The 21225-nt window shown below is 37.4% G+C and overlaps 1 protein-coding gene across 6 annotated transcripts in view; it reads right to left on the bottom strand.

Moving 5' to 3' along the window:
• DENND1B (DENN domain containing 1B) overlaps window positions 1-21225 on the bottom strand; it is a 248657-nt gene that overhangs the window by 68827 nt on the left and 158605 nt on the right. For all 6 annotated transcript variants that reach the window (XM_061185274.1, XM_061185276.1, XM_061185278.1 and 3 more), the window contains 2 exons: window positions 14031-14156; window positions 2338-2439 (listed from right to left, as the gene is read on the bottom strand). In XM_061185274.1, coding sequence (XP_061041257.1) covers window positions 2338-2439; window positions 14031-14156 — 228 coding nt within the window. The remainder of the gene's footprint in view (window positions 1-2337; window positions 2440-14030; window positions 14157-21225) is intronic.

Here is a 21225-nt window from a genome sequence, read left to right as displayed (position 1 = left end):
TTTTATCAATCGATTCCTTTTTTTTTTCCCTTTCCCCCCCAAGCTTTAGTGAAGCGTAACTGGTATACAAAAAACTGTGCATAATTAATGCAGACAATTTGCTGAGTTTGGGCAGATGTATATACTCCTGTTACCATCATCACAAACCAGGTAATAAACATGTCCATCACCTCCAAAAGTTTCCTTGTGTCCATTTATGTTCCTGTGGTAAGAACATTAGCAGGAGATCCACACTCCTAACACATTCCAAAGCACACAACACTGTACTGTCGGCACCTCGGATGCTGGACCTGACTCACCTTTACAACTTTGTGACGCTGTCAACAGAATCTCAAGTCCTTTCAGGGATACCTTCAACTATCTCTTTCTTAAGGTTCATAAAACAGTATCAAGTTCAAGAACACAGTCAATTGGTGTATGTAAAACTATCCAAGTTGTCCTATAATCGGTTCTACTTTGACCATTTTCATATTTTACATTTAGCCTTTTTGACCAAGTTATACTTTTAAAAAATCCTGCATAGATATGTATTTTGTTAATGTAACTGCTCTAAGGATGAGGCAGACCCTAAAATTTATGAGCTTCCACAAAGTTTCATGCACTGTCGAGCTGAGAGTGCACAGGTGTTAATTCACATAAACTGTATCACAACCTGTGGGGCAGGGTACGATCGATACTTGCTATTTTATAGAAAAAGAAACAGATACTTATGAACAAAACGCTATTGAGTGACAAAGCCAAGGTTTAACCCAACTCTACCTGACTCCTAAAATACATATGCTTTTTGTAGTTATGTAAAAAAAAAAAAAGACCATGTATGAACTTTATCAGACGATAAGACTCTAGTTACAGAATCTCAAAAAGGGAAGTAACACATCATTCTACCCAAGCATTCAGTCCTTGACCCCCATATAATTTGAGCTTCACAACTCAGCTTTGACAATGGGAGGTACAACTATCTCCTCTTGACAGACACAGCAAGGGCACTGATATTTAACTCAACAAGCATGCCCTGGACGACTAGCCTGGGACTGCACTGTGCTATACACGTCAGCATTTACAGACCATCACTTGATCCTGTTCCAGCCCTGGGAAGTAATGCAGTCTATACCGGAGCCCTCTAGGGGCAGAGAGCTCCAAAGGGAGCCCACTCCATCCTTGGAAATTCACAAGACATCTTTAATCTGGAAACCCACCAAACCTGGTTCCTTCTGTTCCTGAAAGCTGTGTACTGGACAAATCTAACCCTTTCTTTAAGGTAAACTTTCACATATTGGAAGAAAGGTATACCCCCACAGAGCATTCTTCTAACTCAGATCATTATTTAGAACATCCTCAGAATACAGATAAATAGTATTGGATTTTTTCACCATGCTGGTTTCTTTACTTATCTAATTTGAAGCTTATCTTGAGTTATTTGGTCTCTTTCCTCTTAACAGACAAAGGAATTTCTATTAACTTGTCCGCTTCTCAAGGGCATCACTGAGTTTTTATTCATGTCTGCATCCTGGCCCCGAGCACAGTTTATGACACACTGTAGGCCTTCATTAAATGTTGAATTCACATAGCTAACTTTACACTTAAAATTGTCATGTGGAATAAGAAAAGTAAGTGTTAAGAACTTAATTTAAATTACGTAAACAGAAACTACGGCAAGCCTAAATTAAGAAACTTGCCATGATCACACAGTGGGATGAAAGAGACACTGCATCTAAACTTTCTGAAATCTGATGTCAAGCTGCTGCTTTTTGAAATGACAGTTTTATTTTCTGAGCCAGAAATCAAGACACACAGAAGGACTATACATTTTTTCTGAAATTTTAATTTGTGATTATGGAAAGTTTTACAAAGCTTGAAAAGTTACATATTTATAAGTCGTTTTTATAAACTGGATTGCATTGGGATGGTCCTATTAAAAAACTCAGTTTGTTTACCATACCCATCTAGCACACTACGATAAGCCCTTCTAAGATGCCTTACATAACCAGTCTTACTGCTTTTTCTGCTGCGCATGGATACTCCTCTGTGAGACCATCAGCTGAGCGACTTTCAGTGAGGAAGTTTTTGGGGTTTTTTTGTTTTGTTTTTTTTTTAAACATCTTTATTGGAGTATAATTGCTTTACAATGGTGTGTTAGTTTCTGATTTATAACAAAGTGAATCAGTTATACGTATACATATGTTCCCAAGTTTTTAATAGCAAAGTTCAGACATAATTTTACAGTGACAAAAAAGTGTTATAAATTTCTGTTACATTTCTGTAACCTTGTTACATTATAAATTTCTGTTACATTTCTGTAACCTTGTTACAGAACAAAACATGGAGGTCCACTCTTACCTGCTTAAAAAGCTGGAGGTTAACTGCGGTTTCTAAGAACTGTTTCATCAGACTTGAGCGGTGCTTTACGAAACTCTCCTCACAGAACGTGATGGGCTCACCCTGGATAGAAACAAAGAATTTCGGAGACGTCAGCAGAAAGTCAGCACAAACCAGTCTATCTGAAGAGGCACCTGGGGGGTCACACAGGAGTGTAAGACACAGAACTTCAAGGTGCTCAGAGTGTAGAGGGAGTGAGACCCTTACACATAATGGCTGGAGGTCAGGCTGGTAGAAATAGTCCTCGGGCCGATAAGCTTCTGCTATAGCTTCCTAATCAAGGATCCCTTGGGCTCTTAAAAATGGTCACTTTCACTCCCTCAAAGTAAGACTAAATCCCCTAAAAACAAAGATTTAATATCATTAGATTGATGATGAGTATTAAAAATTGCACACAATCTGAACAAGTCCAACAATTATATTTCATTCCGATTAGAAAACATTCTTACCATAAAAATTGCTGCATGCTTTTTGCCGTTTATAGTATGATCATTAATTTCTTTTTGAATTAATTAAAAGGTCTTTCAATCACATTCTATTCATGATTGCAAATACAATTCTGACTGGATACTTTCTAGGATAAGCCTCACATGGCATTTGCCTGAACTTATCCTACTTGCTAAGTAATCACAACTCAGCAAGTGTCTTCTGGCAGCTTGGGCTGTTAGCCACTCCTCCTCCATCGCAAGGACTTTAATTCCAAACACAGATTCCACAGACTCCCACACGTGACCTCAGGAATCATCTCTCACTGGCGGACCCCCACCACCTGCTGCTTCCCTCCACAGCCTGAATGGTCCTCTTGCCCATTCAACACAGATGAGGATAAGTGACTTAACGGTCAAAATGAAAACAGAGATTAGTGACAACGATTCAGTCCTTATAGTAAATCTTGTAGCAATCTTTACACTGCAGTAAAAAGGAAAAAACTGAGCTTGTCCACCTTCTAACAGAACTTTGAAAAAATATTAATTATAATTTAATTTTAAGAAAGAATTATGTCTTGATTACAGGTATCTGTAAGTAAAACTCTGAAAACTGGTTCTTGAATGAATAAAATAATGGGACTAACAATCTGTATAACTCAGCTGTTACCACTGTCTGCCGGAAGTTAATGCACTGCTCCACGCAGCAGCCGTTATGCACATTTAATGCTATTTAAATTTATTAAAATTAAAACTAAAAATTTAGTTCCTCGGTCGCACCAGCCACATTTGAAATGCTCAGCAGCCACAAGTGGCTACTGTATCAGACAGCACAGATACAGAACACTTCCTTTACCACAGGAAGTTTTCTTTGACAGCACTGCTACAAAGGGAAGAAAATAAAATTCAAACTAAGAATTAGAGAAGACAATTCGATAATCTATTAATTGATGCCACCTAGACCAGCCATCAGTTGATGATCTATAATAAAACTAACACTATACATTTTCATATAGATTGCCATTCTTAAGCGCTAGAGAATGATTTTTAAATACATATTTTAAGAATTGAATTTACATAAATATATTTTAGATACTCAAAAATACACCATATTTGCCACTATCATAGAACTTATAATCTAATGGGGGAAAAACAACAAACAAGCAATCCTCTTAAAGGTAAAGATCTGTTGTTTTTGAATCCTTAATATCAGCAATATATCTAGTTACAGTGGTAGCCCAATAAATGTTTTATAAGTGAATAAATGAAATAGCAAGTAAGCTAAAGCCTTGCTCCATATGACATATTATCTTTTCAAAAGCAAATATAAATTTTAAAAATAAACAAAATCATTGCCTCTAACGGCAGTTCCAACTATATCACTGCTATAACAAAGAAATCAGGACTATTGATAATTTTAATTTTTATTTGATGGATTTTTCGTCCCCAAACATGTGAGAGAGATTTTATTACAGTCTTTAATATGTCTAAAAGTTGTCATTAACATTGCGGAATAGTCTTCAACTCAAATATAAAGTTCTATCTCCAGTTCAAAAGCTTAGACTTCTGATGTTACAAGCAAGCATTTCTTCTGATTGGAGGGAGCAGAGAGCGGGGGTGAAAGTCTCCAGGGAGAAGGGATGGGAGCAAAGTCTACCGACTCTTCCTCAAGAGTTGGGCGTAACTAGTCATCGACCAACGTGAACTACCTGGAAGAACTCTGTCCTCACTAATCTTGTAGCAATTGCCTGCAATCTGTCAGGAGAAGGAGCAGAGAAAGCTCAGATGTGCTGTCCCCCTGTCCTTGGTAACAACCATCACGGTAAAAGCTTCCAACTGAACCTTTAATTGATCAACAGTTTGTTCACTAAGAATCTCAATGATTACGAAGAAGACAAAGCCCTGACACATCATAGAATTTTCTCTCAGGGGAAAGAAAAATAAGGCTTGTTTAACAATGCTGTAAAGTTTTATGTATTAATACACAAGAGTCTCAATTGCTGTCATCCTTGGGGTGTATCCTATGGAACAGATCCTTTTCAATCCAAGTCAAATTGGATGATGTGGTAAGAAGGAACTCTGCTTAGGATCTTCTGGTTTATTTATGATCTGACTAAAAATCAGGATTAGGATTGAGTAGTTTCTCAAAAACTGTCTTGTTCCAAGTAAGGTGACTACATATCCAGTCTTGCCCACTAAATTTCCAGTTTATGCCTGCAGTATGAAAGGTTTAATCTGGGGCCATCTGTGGCTTCACAGAGGAAACTTGAGCTGGTTTTGAAAACGAATGGAAGCTTTATGAAACACAGACAGAAAAGACGGTCTTGAGAGAGGACAGACATGGACAAAACGTGGGTAGTGTGCTTGGGGTGGGTGTGAATTAGAGAAAGCACCAAAGTGGGATAATAAGAGGTTGGCTGAGGCCTAGTGGCTACTGGACATGGGTTACAGGGAGTACCAGAGGGAGAGAAAGGGTAGGTTGAGCCGTCCTGGAAAAGGCCTGAGCCACATTCTAAGACGTTAGTTATCTCCTTGAAGGCCTCAAGCAGCTCAAAGAAGCGTGTGTACATGTTTTGGAATGAAGAGCGCATAGGCAAGAGGAAATAATGGAAACAGGCAGATCAATAAACAGTACAAAATAAATCAGTCAAGAAAAGACAAACTAGGCAGCAGACAGGAAGAAACAGCAATGACTCTTATTAGCTAACATTTATAGGGCACTTACGACTACACTAACAGTAATAACAGTAGCTAATGACTGCATGATACTTATTATGTGCCGGGCACTGTGGTAAGGCACTTTACACATATTAACTCATAAAAACCTCAAGCTTCTGATCATCATATTCTATACATGACTAAACCAGAACAAAGTTTAAGTAACTTGCTCAAGACTGCACGGCACTGTAATTGTTAGAGGCAGGATTCACTCTATGCTTTCAACCTCCAAATTATCCCATTTCTGCGTATCCAAGACTATATGAAATATTTTATTTATTCCACATCATGTAATCTGTAGAAGTACAAAAGCTGTGATAATTATTACATTTTACAGATGAGGAAGCTGAGGCTTAGAAAGTTTAAGTAGATTAACCCAGGTTGTGAGAGTTTGAAGTTCATGTGGTTAATTACGCTACTAAACATTTCACGGCAAAATCAACAGGACTTGTTTATCAACTGATACATAGCAGTGGTTCTCGAAGCGTGGTCCAGGGACTCTGACGTTTTCATAGGGTCTGCAACACTAAAACTATTTTCATAATAGTGCTAAGATGTTATTTGCCCTTTCACTTTCATTTTCTCACGAGATCCCACTGAGTTTTCCAGAGGCTTCATAATTTGCAATATTGCAACAGACTGAAAGCAGAATCAAACGTGAGAATCCAGCCAGCTTCTTTTAAGCTGGGTAGTAAAGAGATTTGGAAAAATGTAAAACAGTGCCATTCTTCTGACCAAATTTTTTGTTTAGAAATAGACTTATTTTTCATGAAAATATGTTTTATGTTAAGCTTAGTAGGTTTGTGTTTTTACCTTTTCATTTTTAAAAATTATTTTTTTCTCCTTCCTTTTTTATTGGTTTGTATTGTTTTGAAATAAATTATCAATAATAACTATTTAAAATATATTCAGTTTTCATTTCTAATATGGTAAATAGTGACAGACAGACCCGACATAAACAAAAGTTCTTTGATGTCCTTGATAATTTTTAAGAGTATAAAGACATCCAGAGACAAAAAGTTTAAGAACCACAGATATACAAGAAAAAGACAAGCAGGGATCAAAGATGACCCCCAGATTTCTAGCTTGAGGATCAGAAGATGGTATTGTTTATTAAAGACTAGGAATACAGAACAAAAACCAGGTTTAAGAAGAATCTGGTAAAATCAATTGTGGCCTGTGTCTCGGCTTGGGCTCTAAGCCAAGCCTGAGACAGGGATTCTTGTTCAAGTGATTTGCTGGCGGAGAATTCTCAGGAAATAGGTACTAAGGGGAACACGATACGGCAGGGAAAAAAGACAGGCAAGAATGTTGGCTTCATTTGGAGATCAGCTTCAGACTGAACCCATGGAAAAGCACTAATCGTGTGACAGAGCCCATCCAGCCTTGAGGCAAGGCCAGTTTCCTACTTCCTGCGTGGGTCAGTCACTGAACGTGGGCTTCTCGGTGGGAGGGGTGGAGGAGAAGGTGAGGCGCCTGGAAGGCCCTGCCCATTTAGCTAAGGGCAATTTTCCTCTGAAAAGAACACCGGCCGGTACAGCCTGGGGAGGGCCTCTAGGACAGTGAAGGCCGGCAGGGTGCTTGAAGGCCACCTGAAGGTACGTAACACAAGCTAGAAAGTCAAGCTTGGAACATGTGTTGTTTAACCTATATTTAGGAAATAGCTGCACAGAGCTAGGTATTAAAGTTAAGCGGATCACCCTCCTGAGGGACAAAGATTTATGCAACTGAGAAATACTCATCTAAAATTTAATTAATTTCTTAAAATTATATAGCTCATTGACAGAAAAGTAAGTAAATAAATACATAGTTCAGTGGAGACACAGAATAATTAGGTAGAAACATTAAAAGGTGGAAAAGAAAAACTCTTCACGGGAAAATTCTGACATGACGGTAAAGCAACTGACTCTTTTGCTCATGGAGCGGTCATGAGGCAACAGAAAGGAATCAAAACCAAAACCGCTGCACTGGAATGTCACACAAAGGAGCATGGAAGGATGTAAGAAAAATATGATGCGTCTAGAGTAGAGTAGGAATGAAGTTCTTATTACAGAGGAGAGAACCAGACTTTCCAGAAAGGAACCACCAGCACTGCTCACCGTTACATTTAAGTATGTCAGTCAACAAACACATTCTAAGGATGAATCAACAACACACCAGCACTCTACAATGAGGAGCCATTGACAATAGTAAAAACACCAAAGCTCGTACTGATTTACCTTTTAAAACATAAAAAGCAGAGCAGAGTCATGATTATCCACAGAACAATGTCACTCTCAGTCACTTGTATAATGACTGATGATTGGGAAGAAAAAGGGTGCCATCCCTGCAGGGTGCCAGGAAGTGCAAGTCACTCCTACCTGATGGCATTTAAATTACTCAGAACTGCCCTCCACTGGCATCAATCTGGCCCATACGGACCACGGGATTTACCTCTAGAAGTAAATTCTCCATCCTCTGAATATCCAGAGACATTTGTATCTTTCTTTTAGCACTCATTTTCTGCATTGCATTAAATGTACATCTTTGCATTCCCTGTAGCACCCAACACAGTACCTTGTGTCTTGTGTGTTCAATAAATACCCACTAGTTACTATCTGAATTATTTTTATAGGATAATTAAGGCACAGGTAAGATGTGGATGAAATGGAGCTGTTTTTCCTACCCTATTACTATGTTCAGCTTCACAGAAGTTATCGTTATTGAATTAATATAACATTTTTGTTTAGTTTGTTTTTAAGAATAGATGTGTTTAAAGTTCTAGACTATTCTCCAGAGTGGGAAACTTTGCAAGAGCAAGAAAATACTTAAAACATAGACTAGATCTTTATGCTTTAAGAATGTGTATGACTTAGCAAAAGTTCATATTGAAAAAAAAAAAAAAAAAAGGAAGGTGTCAGGAAGAATACTACTGTACAAAAATGTGAAGTAAAATCCAAAGCATCAACATAGTACTTATTCAGTTCCTTAACACACTTGGACGTGATATGTCATGTCACTGTTTCAAAAGGAGTATAAACAAACCAAGCAAAAATGTCTGCATAATGATGGTATATTTACATTTTTAAATTCTCTGAAAGATTCGGCTACCAGTTGTCTCGTGGGAATGTTAAAATATAGTAAGGTTCTCACAGAAAACAGGAATAAAGATTTTTCAGTCTATGTAGCATCTGTCTTCCAAGTGTCCCAATGCTATTATTATGGCATATCTACTCTCAGTTTAGTGACCATGAAAACAATGCTTCTTTAATTGCTGAGAATCGTTCGTGAAAAGTCGCATGTTCACATCATAAACTTTAGTCATTATTAACAAAAATCTCCTCTTATGTACATATTATTACAGGAGTGTATCCTAAGTTATTAGATCTGTCTTGAAAAAACATAGCTGTCAATGTTCCACCGGCCTGTGATTCAGCAAGTTAAGATGGGAAAAGAAATTGATTTTTTTTTTAGGGACAGCTGCTTCTAGCACTTTGGATAAACATGAACACTTTAAAAGATCAATAGATTTATGTATTAATTTTATACATACTATGATAAAATACATTTCTCTTCCCCACAATTTAAGGACAAACATCCTCTATTCTCATGACACATATTACCAGTGATATACAGATGGAACCCTTACTAGCCAAGTCCCCAGTTCTCCCTGCCCCATATTAGTTGTGCAATATTTTTACATTTTTGCTAAAAAATTAAGCAAAATTCCTTCTCTATTTAAAAAAAAAAAAAAAAAAAGGGCAGAGAGAGGATGCAACCATATTCCATCTGAAAGCCAAATACCAAATACTTCTTTTGTAGAAACCATCTTAAGGTCAAAAGGTACTCAAGGTTGGGTAATAAGATGAGTGGGTACCTCACATGCTTTGGGAACCACACCACTGCGAGGGGTGAGTACCTAAACTGTTCAACTCGGATTCTGAAGTGTCTAACAAGTTAGCAGTTACAAATTTGTTAAATGGAAGCTTTAAGGCAAAGATTTAGTGATTGGCCACTTAAATTATGGATGTTAATCCTGTACTTAAATTGCTTGAACTTAATCACAAAATATAACTCGCTGATAATGTTTTAAAGGAACATAATCCAAAAAATGTCTGAAGGACAGCTCTTGCTACTAGTCAAACAGGGGCCCAGATCACTAGCTAATCTTTATTTTAAAAAGAATTTCCTTTTTATCCATTAGCAAGGCTCACAGCAGCCCAGAAAAGCTTGAGTGTTTGAAACTAATGACATCATCCTAAATATTCAAAGGAACAGATTTCAGCATTATCTCTATGCTCTTAGGGTAATAAAGCATATGCTTTTGAATATACTAAGCAATATTTTAACTCAGGCAAACATTTCTTTAGCATTAGCTGCTGGTCAAAAATTTGACTTTTATTTTTTAATAGCTTGTGATACAAATGATACAGAGGTACAAATGATGACCCTTTATTAGTTATTTAGTGCAATCATTTAAAAGTATTCTCACGTTTATGGCAATGTTTTTCTTTTGGGGGATCAGCAGAGGGTACTTTATTTTAGCTATGTTAAGGGAATTTTCCTTACCAAATTTACTACTTCTAAAATGTCATTTTTAATGATCATAGCTAATATATAGAGCATTAACTATATGCCAGGCACTGCTCTAGTAACTTACGTATATGAACTCATTTTATCCTCTGAACAACCCAAGAAGTATTACTGCTTTTTTTTTTTTTTTTTTTTTAAACACATGAGGAAACTAAAGCACTAAGAGGTTATTTGCCCAAAGTCATACAACTAGTTAGCCACAGAATGAGGATTCAAGCTCTGTTTTAGAGTCTGTGCCGTTAGCACTTTTCTTCCATTTATTTAGCACATTAGCTTGATCTCCCGTTTTTGAATTCTTAAAAAGTAGCTAACTTGCTGCTGGCTAAAATCCAAAACCAACAAAACATCCATTATTTTATTGAAATCACTTACCAAAAACTTTAAGGAGTTTTATAATTTTCTCTGTAATTAAGAGCAGGTATCATTTATTTGTCAATCATGCCAGTGTGTCATTCAGAGAGTGTAAATAAGGCACTAGGAGAAAAGTGACAACATATTAAGCATTGTCACTTAGACATTCTAAGTGCTTAATTTATAAAATAAGGTACTCTTTGGCAGTATTTGGCATGTGCATTTGAAAATGAATATTCAGATCATCCTGAGGGCTTTTCCTCACAACCCACAACCAATTGGTTCCCCAGTGCCACTGCAGAGGGTGCAGAGGGAAGAGGAAGAAGCAGTTTGAGTGGTGGCAGTCACCCCAGGTGGACAAAACCATGCATGGAAATATATGGCATGAGTAACAAATTATTTCACCAACTTATATGTACTCTATGAGACGCCTACACCATCTGCACCTTTTGAGAAAATTCCTAAGATTGTGTACTGTCTGTTCAGTCTTTACATAAATGTATACCGAGTGTCTTCCATATATCTTCATTGAGAAGAAATGTAAGTTCAGAAAATTTATCTCAAGGAGTAGATGATATGAGGATGGAGGCCTAATGGAACGAAACACTCCTCCACGCTGAAGCAGGACCGGGACCGTGGGAAGGACAGATCCAGATGCAGCCCCACTCGTCACCAGCTGGGGAACCTTAGTGGAGGTTTTTAAACTCTATGAGCACCACTTTTCTTACCTTTAAAATGAAAGGGGTAATATTTTGAGGCTTGTAAAGATTAAATGAAAGAGTTAATTCAAAGGGCCCATCAATGCCTGGTATCCAGTGGGCGCTCAACAGTTATTATTTTAATAGCAATTAATAAATTATTAATGTCAGGAAAAATAATAATATAAGAACTATAATAAATAATATATAAAAAAGGGGAAAGAAATGTGTTAAGGAAAGTAAATATAATCAATTCACAGAAAGAAAGTGTCACTATAAACTACTGCTTCAAGGATCAGGAAAGAACTAGATGGCCATTAAAAGCTAGAAAGATAAAAGCACTGCCAGGAAGAAAGAACACTGTAAATAAGGGTTTGGAAGCCTGAGAAGCTTGGGACATTTAGAGCCTCAGGCAGAATTCTCTTGAGTTGAGGTCAAAGTTTTGAAAAAAAATAAAGGAAGACACAGACCACCTGCCCATCACGAGGGCCTTGAACGCCAGGCGAAGGCAGGGCCCTGAGACTCTGGTCCGTCACAGACCAATCAACAGGTTCAATTTTGTCAAACGTAAGGGATATACTGGTACATTTTTTGTGTGTGTATAAACAATCATGAAATTTCAAAAAGTAATACCTAGTTAAAGAATTCATATCCATTAAAAGCTATTTTGTAATATTTCCCTTTCCAATTGTACTCCTGTAGCTAGAGGATACCACTAAAATATATTTATGATGAAAAGAGACAAAACCATGAAATAATTGTAACTTCTAAACTTGGCTCTTTTTTTTTTTTTTTACATCAATCAGAAAATATATCAAAGATATATGCCTGCTATATAAATGTCCAAAAAGAGTCCATGGTTATTTGTAAAGATAATACCTAAAACAACAAAAACAACAAATATTTTATATACAATAAATAATTTTCCTTAAAAACTATTTATTTTGAAAATATATAAGAAAAAAATGTCCAAATACATTCAGTATACTTTAAAAATTGAGCTTTCATTCAAAGACTGAGTCAAAAGAAATGTGAAGGCATACAGAATGAAAATACCATCCCCCAACTCCCAGAAAGAACCAGCAGTAGAAAGGGAAGGAGAAAACATCAAACATAAAAAGGAAAAATGTAGATAAATTAACAAATAAATTTATAAGATGTGCTCAATAAACAGGAAAGATATTCTCTGACAAAATTAAATATTTTCCCACAGATGCTGAGAATCTGGCTTTCACGATCTTTAAAAAAAAAAGTCAGAGTCATTGAAATCCTGTACCCCTACTATCTGCTCAATTAAGCTCAAGGAGGGAGAAAATCAAGCTACAAAAACTATAGTAAGTAATTAATGTTCAAGATGGAATATTTTAATAATTTTAACCATCACCTAACAACACTGATAATTTAAATCGTTTAAGAAAATTTTCTCTTCAATCCGCTTTCCTCAAATCTGAAGTCTTCTACAAATTTAAAAAGGAAAATGAAAAGAAAAATGTAGCTTATAGATTAATAAGTATTTAAATGCGGCAAAATTCAAGCAAAGTGATACTTTTAACTTTCCTCCTGTACTGTAAAACTTGAAAGCAATCTCTTTCAAAGAATTTGATATCTAAAATCAATCACTAATTTTGTCTTTCAAACCCATTTTTGTTTCAATTGATGTTCACTAATTTTAATGACTATGCTCTACTGTAGTGTGGATGACTGGTTTCCAGTCTTGTGAAGAATGAGACCCTGTCACTGTCAATAATTTTTGAAGACTCCCCCATGTGAGATATGTATACTCTGTACAGTACTATGAGTTCTATATAATGTTTTAAAAAATACACACATATTTCAAAAAGATTAGCATGCAAATTAGACCATATGCACTTTTCCAGAGACAGCAGCTGATATGCCTAACTCAATAACTCCTCAGAGGTACAAGAGCCACTGGGTGGGAACTACTAATCTAGAAGTCAGTTCGGAAAGCATATAACCGATTCACATTTGTTTAGTGCTTCATGGTTTATGACAGGATTTACACACCAACCCTGAAAGGTAAGACAGAGAAGGTATAAGAATTCTCACTTTACAAATAAGATGGAAGTCGAGACAGACTAAAGAAATGGGTCGAGGTTACACAGCCTTAACAATGGTGAAATTCCCATTAGATGACAGGTCTTATTACTTATTACTAACTCAATAATTTTAATCCATTTATTCACCTGGTCATGAAAGGGCAGTGTAATCATTTTCGTAAAATCAGACTAACATGCTTAACCAATAATTCCGAGAGAAAAAACCGTATTTTAATTTATACCTTGTTGGACCATCTAACAACTTGGGTTACAATTCTACATAATAATCATTTGGGGGGTATTAAAACAAGAAAGAAATGGCAAAGTGAGCTAGGATATGCTAAATAGATAAGCCCACTTAGAAAAGTGTTATGAATTAGGAAGACAATAAATTTCCAAATGTTGCAAAATGTTCAAGTTCTAATATTTTTAAACTTTCACATTATACTTGTCATTTCTAAACTCTAATCTAATAAACCCAACTGTCTGGTTAATTTCTTAGTAATCTTAACAAGATTGGGTAGTTACTCTAAGAGGTAGTAACACAATTCATTAATTAGTTCCGAGGAAGAATTCCAATTTTAGAACAATAAACAAGGTGCTATGCAAGAGAATGTGGGAAATATTAACTCAGGGTTATTTACTAAAAGAACTAAAACCATAAAGTCAAGAAACTGGAGGTGGAACATCATGTTTTAAAGCATATTATCTTGCATTTTCAAAAACCTTTACGATACTTTTTTGGGTGGGGATATTAAAATGTTTCTTTTTCTGCCCCATTCCAAAGAACCACACAAGAGCACATTAAAACAGTGATGAAATAAAACGCTTACAGGTTTGTATCTCAGGGCATCTCTGTAGGATCCAAACAAAGCAGCCTGCGCCCTCAGGAAGGCCCTAGCCACTCCGTCCCCCGTAGCTGTAGACTGCTTCTTCAGTTTATTTTTCAGGGCTGAGACCTGCGTGACAGAGAGGAGCCGTTAAATTCACACCTCAGAAATTGGTACAGCGAGGCACGAGCCCAATGGGCAGGCAGACCGCAGCGTGTGCAGGTCAGCCCAAGCCTCATCCTCCTCCCGACAGCTTATCTTCTAACTGCAGGGAGCACCTGCTGCTCTGTTAATTGAAAGGAAAGCAGGGGCCCACAGTAATGTGCTAATGCAAATTGGTTTGTGCTCTCTTTTTTTCCCAAGGCCTCTTGACATAAATAAGCTTTAATTATTTTACAGTAAACTGCTTGTGAGCCACTTTTCTGCAGATTTTTAGCAATTACAACATGTGTCTACTTGTTTGGAGATGAAGCCGGTTGGGTAGCGTTCGACTGCTTGCTATTTAATTTTTATTTTTGGAAGCTTCGTTTGTATATGTAAATAATTTTCCAGTCATTTGTCAAATAGTTTTCACCATTATTAGATAAAAAGAGGGGAGGGAAGTTCAGGTTACTGAGAACCTTCCACAAGTGGGGAATTGTGTTGTGCTCGTTAGACACTGTCCCATCTGATCTTCAGAGTCTTCTACGAAAGGCACTCACATTACCATTTATGAAGAAACAGGGGCTCAAACATGTGAATCGACTTGCCCTCAATATCTGGGCTACTAAGTGGCAAAACTGAGATTTCAACCCAGTTCTGTCCAGTTTTCTCCACCACCACATGCAGGATTCGAGGTCAACGTTACTGCCTTATGAACCAGTAATCACGTTAATAATGTTTTAAAATCAAAGAAAAATGTATTATCTAGGAATTTGTGAAATTTTATAAGGCACCTACATTTGTTATAATTTTTCATACAGTTGCATCCTTTAATTTCAGGTTGTGTGTATTTTAGAGAACGCATGCTATTTATGAACAGCCCTTACTTAGATGAGTATTTTCTGAGAGTAATCAACCTCCTGATGCACACTCTTAGTTTTCAAAGGGGAGGTGATGTGATCTGTTCCTATGCATCCAATTCACTTGACCAATTCCTTGCACAGATAATAAGAACTACACTCTGCACACTTAAAAAATACAATTGATGCTCATATACATTACTTGTCAACGCTCTACATGGGAACGTGAAGTCATGTAGAAATTCTGTTTTCTTAAGAAAAAACTGATGGGACAAAGTCTGGTTGGATTGTTCCCTTATCAGAGCATGTTCTTACCCTTACGATACTACCAGATAACAAAACAATGTCATTCCTCCTTTACATATATATGCAAGGAGGAATATTTTTATTTCTTTATACAAGCAGCCCTGACTACTCTTGTGGATGATGACTGTAATTGAAGTGTCAACCTAATTAACAACTAAACTTTGAATAATGCTAATGAGAAAGGAACACAGCATCAGAGGAAGGACCAGCTCTACAGGTGATAAACCTTCACAGTAGTGACATTTTCCAGTGTAAAGTCACAGTTACTGTGATCTGATCAAAGACAGAGACCCCCATTGGGTCCAATTATAACCACAGTTTTGAAAAAATTATTGAGTTATGATGTTCATAATCTATGCAGAAAGGCCTTTGCAGTATAGGTCTTTCCCCATAGCTGTGATCTTTTCAATTTATATCCAAGCTCCATAAGATTCAGATAAAAGTTGAGAGCCTAATTCATTTAGCCCACAAAGTGCATAAATCAGGATTCATTTAAGAAGAAGTTTTTATTATTAAAATCTAACCTCAATTAATGCATATTTTTAGGTAACCCACATATTCAAAAATAAATACAGCTGAAGGATGCAAAAACAAACCTCTGACTTAATGTCCTTTATTCTGAAATCTGTAATAATGTTATTTTTTAGGTTTCAAATGCCTTTAAAAAAAACCAATGGGGATGAAAATCAACACATGTATTTCATTATTGCCCCCTAAAAAGGCTTATGATGGAAAGAATAAGATTCTAGTCTTCCAAAGTATTATAAAAAGAAAATGATTGGGTTATTTTTAATTTTACTTTAGAAAACAAAAAACATTTTTAAATGTCATGCCTTGTATCTTTGTAAAAGAAAATTCCTCAAGATGTATTTTTCTATAAAATCTGGAAGTGACAATTCGGTTCTCCACAAATTAAGAATCCTTAGGACAATCATGACACATGTGCTCCCAGAGACTGGAGACAAGTCAAACCATCCCTCACCCTTTATTACCCCAAGTCCTTGATGGCTTAATCGCTGCATAAGTTAGCCAGGGTATTCATCACGCTGCCTCAAGCCCTTCCTAACCAAATCATAACGAGGTAGCCTTCACTTCCAAAATTAGTCAGTGATAGCTCCTGAACTTCCTCAAGAGCTCTATAGAAAATAGGAAAGAAGAAAATACCTGTTCTAGAACTGTCCAAAACGGTAGCCACTAGACACACAAGCCCTTGAAATGTGACTAGCCCAAATAAGGATTTGCTAGTAGTGTAAAAATAAATACACTGGATTTTGAAGACTTAAAAAGAGCAAAATACCTCATTAATAATTTTATTGATTACATGATGAAACAGTATTTTGAATATACTGGGTTAAATAAAATACATTATTAAAATTAATTTCACCTATTCTTTTTACTTTTTAACATGATTACCAGAAACATTTTAATTGCATATGTGGCTCATATTATATTTCTACTGGAGCATGCTATTCTATATGAGCATACTATATAATTTCATACAGACATGTGAGACTAGCAAGAAATATGGTTAAGTTTTTCCTTTGCCTATTTCTACATTATTTCAACCTTTACAAACAGCATATAAGGAGTTCTTCCTTGACCTACTCTAGGTGGGCTTCGACTGTCAGTAGTTCTGAGGTGGTTCCTATTTTTCAGAGACCAGAAGGGCAGCTGAGTTAAGTGTTTCTGTATGCACCAATGAGTGCCCAAAAACAGCCTGTAAAAATGAAAGGGTTTTTTAATAGTCAGCGTCAGCTATTAGGATATTACTCTAACATAAAATGATTGTGTCAACCTTGCTATTCTCCTGTCCTTTAGACCACTGGAGTAAATTATCACCAGTTACCACTACGCTTTGCAGAGCTAAATAGCTTTTAGCAGTTTTTATCTATAAATAAGGTGATACATCTTCTGCACTTATTTCAAATACTTGGTCTGGGAAATAGCATTTTCTGCTTTAATGTCCAAACTTCTAAGTTTAGTTATGAAATAAATGTACATCTTTCCCTGAGATCCTAAAGTTTATACTCACATATAACTGAATTCAGAAAAGCACTTGGAACCTTGGTCACATGGCTATTATCACAAAATCCTATCATGTGATCTTGAAAAAGTATCAATTGTTTTCTCTTTTTATTCTTAACAAAGTAAGCTTCAATCTCCGATGGCTAAAGATGACTTGAAAACTGACATTTTATTTTATTATGACATCTTTTAGTCTGCGTATAAATTATTTTTTAAGTCTAATTAGGTATCATACTAGACCTCCCCTGCAAAAAAAAAGTTAAACAGTGAAAAAAACTTCAGAATAAACGTCATTTCACTGCTCTTATCAAATGTTCAAATTCCTTTCATACAACGAGAATCCAGGCTTCTAAAAGCAGCCATCCACAGGAGGAATTATAACCTGGGTTTGAGCACAGTGGGAATTCACTGCAACATGAATAATATTACCACCAATTCTCCACTTTTACCCTCTTAGCACTAAGTGACCATGAATAAAAGGAGGGAATTACATGAGTAAACACAGCAAACAGGTATAAATAGAAGAGTGCAAGCCACGTGCACACGGGCTGAGTAATGAAGCAATTATGCCAACCGGGGGTTAGGAAGGGAGGTGACATAAAGGAGCTGAGTTTTTCAGAGAAGTGACAGAAATTTTCTCTTGACTTTTAGATGTGTCTTCTCAGGAAAAATAAACCAATCACTGTAACCCATAAATTTTAATTTTACTTTTTAGGATCACAAAGAGAAACATCAGGGTAAAGAACAGAAGGTAAAAATAAATGTTCAGGAATAACATCTGGATAACCTACATGACCTGAAACATCTCTGTGATGTCTCTAAGTATCCTTTTTCCTAACTAAGCTGTACTCTAGAAACTACGACCATTCAGAAAAGTTAATGCTTCAAATAATTATTTGCTTTAGAAAAAAGTTACAAGGTTAAAGTCTTTTATTCTTCCATGAAACATGTTATGGTCATTGTGTGAATCAGATATCAAATCCCTACACTTCTTTAATCCTTCTAATGTTCAGTTTTTTAAGCAATAAAATTAACCCTTCCTTCTTAATATAATATTCTAACATGCTTCTATCTAAGGATTAAAACAGTAACCTTTAACATTTATTAAATGAAAAACATATGATACACTCACAGAGGGGTATCATGACACTGTTTCTCTGAATGCTTAAATTCCCTTTCAAAACCTAAAATATGGTGTCATCCACAACTATTTTCCCTTCAGAGGCATCTCAAAATGATCACAACCAAAACTGCTCTTACTGGACCTCAAGTCCAATGTCAGTGTCACTTCCGTGCATCCAGGTGCCTTGCAGGTCCTCTCAACGCTGCACCCTTTCTCATCTTCCATAAGCAGTAATCACTGAGCCCCAGCTGTTCGACCTCTGATATAGATTTCAAATCTGTCCGCTTTTCTCCAAATCCCTGCCACTATCAAGTTCGAGCGACTACCATCTCTCACCTAGACCCCTGCAAATGGTCTCTTAACTGCTCTTCCTGCTTCATTTCTGCTTCGTTATACCCAGGGATCTTCAGGACCTAGAACCCAAGATGATATTTTTAGGAGTCAAAGTGGATCTCACTCTTATTCCTCTGCTACAAATCTCCAGTGAATTCCCAGTAAAGTCTGGAGGTCCTGAGCAAGAAGCACAGACCTTCCACGCTCTCACTCCTACCTGTCTCTACCCCCTCATTTGCATAACCTCTCTTTTGTTCCTCTAAGCGCAGCTATACGGGACTTCCTTCCATTCCCTGAACCTGCCAACAGCAGAGCCTTTGTATATGCTATTCCTCCTCCTCCCACCTGACTCATGCTCATTGTTCAGGCCAGTTCTGCACTCAGGTGTTCTGACATGTTGAGCTGAACCTCAAAAGGCAGATCTCAGTTTGTAGGCGGGTAAGAGTGGCCTCTCAGCTTGGCTACCATTATTTTCATTTGGGCTCGCTTATGGCAGAGACAGCTGTCAGCCTACCAACAGCCACTCTCCCTCTCTTCGGTAACAGAAATCTTAAGTTGTGACCGGTGCTTGGTAAACCCAGCTATTTCCCAGCATCACCGCGACCTGGTGTGGCCCCGTGGTTGGGTTCAGCTAACAATGGGATGTGAGTTCCAGGACCACAGCTCCTACGTCTTCCCGTCCACTCCGCGCCCAGCGCAATACAGGCATCCAGTAGGTGCTCAATCAGCACCTGTTGAGCGAATGAACAAATGAACCCGTCCGAGGCATGCTGCTACACTAACCTCGCTAGTTAACTGGACCAGAATATCTGCGATGGTGCCCGGGAACAAAATTCATTGAGAAGTCCACCAAGTCATCATATCAGCAAGATTTGGAAACCACTATCATGACAGTGCTCACAACATCATGCACACAAAAAGTCTCTCAAATGTGGAGAAGAACTTAAAAAACAAGGAACAAATTTTTAACTTATTTTAAAGCCAAAACACACATATACATACACACACACATACTGGCCATAAGAAGACAGGGAAGCACGTTATTAAGATGATACTAGAGGAGTAAAAGACATCAGGAGAGGGGCTTCCCTGGCGGCGCAGTGGTTAAGAATCCGCCTGCCAATGCAGGGGGCATGGGTTCGAGCCCTGGTCCGGGAAGATCCCACATGCCGCGGAGCAACTAAGCCGGTGCGCCACAACTACCGAGCCTGCGCTCTAGAGCCCGTGCTCCGCAACAAGAGAAGCCACCGCAATGAGAAGCCTGTGCACCGCAGCGAAGAGTAGCCCCCGCTCGCTGCAACTGGAGAAAGCCCGTGTGCAGCAACAAAGACCCAACACAGCCAAAAATAAATTAAAAAAAAAAAAAAGACATTAGGAGAAAAGCTAATTTAGATGGAAATGAAAGGCCACGAGAAAGCCAAGGAAATTCATGAGCACTGAAAATCACTAGAAATGGCAAACTCTAAATCAACTTTAAAATGGCAAACGTACAGAGACATGCAGGGAGGAACCGTGCAGGGCTGGGTCCTGCAGAGGGAGGCACAGACCCTCTCACGCAGCCGAGAGAAAAACAACAAAGACCTTTTAAATGTTGAAGCCCAATTAATTAAGATTTTGAGTTTTTTATTTTTGTTTTGTTATGCTTTGGTATTTAAAGTTTATATTAAAAAATACACACCAAGAAAACAGTAGGAAAAAATAGCAGGATCTGTTCATAGTTTACTTACAAACAAAAAAACCTTTTCGTAAACAATCTCATCTCTGAAAGTAACTATTTAGAAGAAGGGTGAATCCCCATGACAGCCAAAGTCGGGTGCAGGAGCACGGTGACCGCCATTGCAACCTGCTCTCCTTCTCCAGGGACAGGAAACACACAGTTGCACGCAGAGCCACAAAGATAGATATTGAACCGGCTTCCAGGTTTCTCCCTTTCATTACTATGAAAGTCAGATGAAAATACCCTTATAAACACTACTCTCAGGGGCAAACTGAAAGCAGGATTTGTCTCCTGGAGGCTCTACTCTATTAAACAAAAAAATGTCCCCTCAATTACTCCAGAACCGGGGGAAATTGTAACATAATTGTAACCTGGAGGCTACTCTATTAAACAAAAAAATGTCCCCTCAATTACTCCAGAACCGGGGGAAATTGTAACATAATTGTAACCTGGAGGCTACTCTATTAAACAAAAAAATGTCCCCTCAATTACTCCAGAACCGGGGGAAATTGTAACATAATTGTCACCTGGAGGCTACTCTATTAAACAAAAAAATGTCCCCTCAATTACTCCAGAACCGGGGGAAATTGTAACATAATTGTCTCCTGGAGGCTACTCTATTAAACAAAAAAATGTCCCCTCAATTACTCCAGAACCGGGGGAAATTGTAACATAATTGTCACCTGGAGGCTA

This window comes from Eubalaena glacialis, chromosome 3 (genome assembly GCF_028564815.1).
Source record: "Eubalaena glacialis isolate mEubGla1 chromosome 3, mEubGla1.1.hap2.+ XY, whole genome shotgun sequence".
Classification (NCBI taxonomy): domain Eukaryota; kingdom Metazoa; phylum Chordata; class Mammalia; order Artiodactyla; family Balaenidae; genus Eubalaena; species Eubalaena glacialis.
Note: the sequence above shows the minus strand (reverse complement) of the source record. Positions and strands in the feature narration are given on the sequence as shown.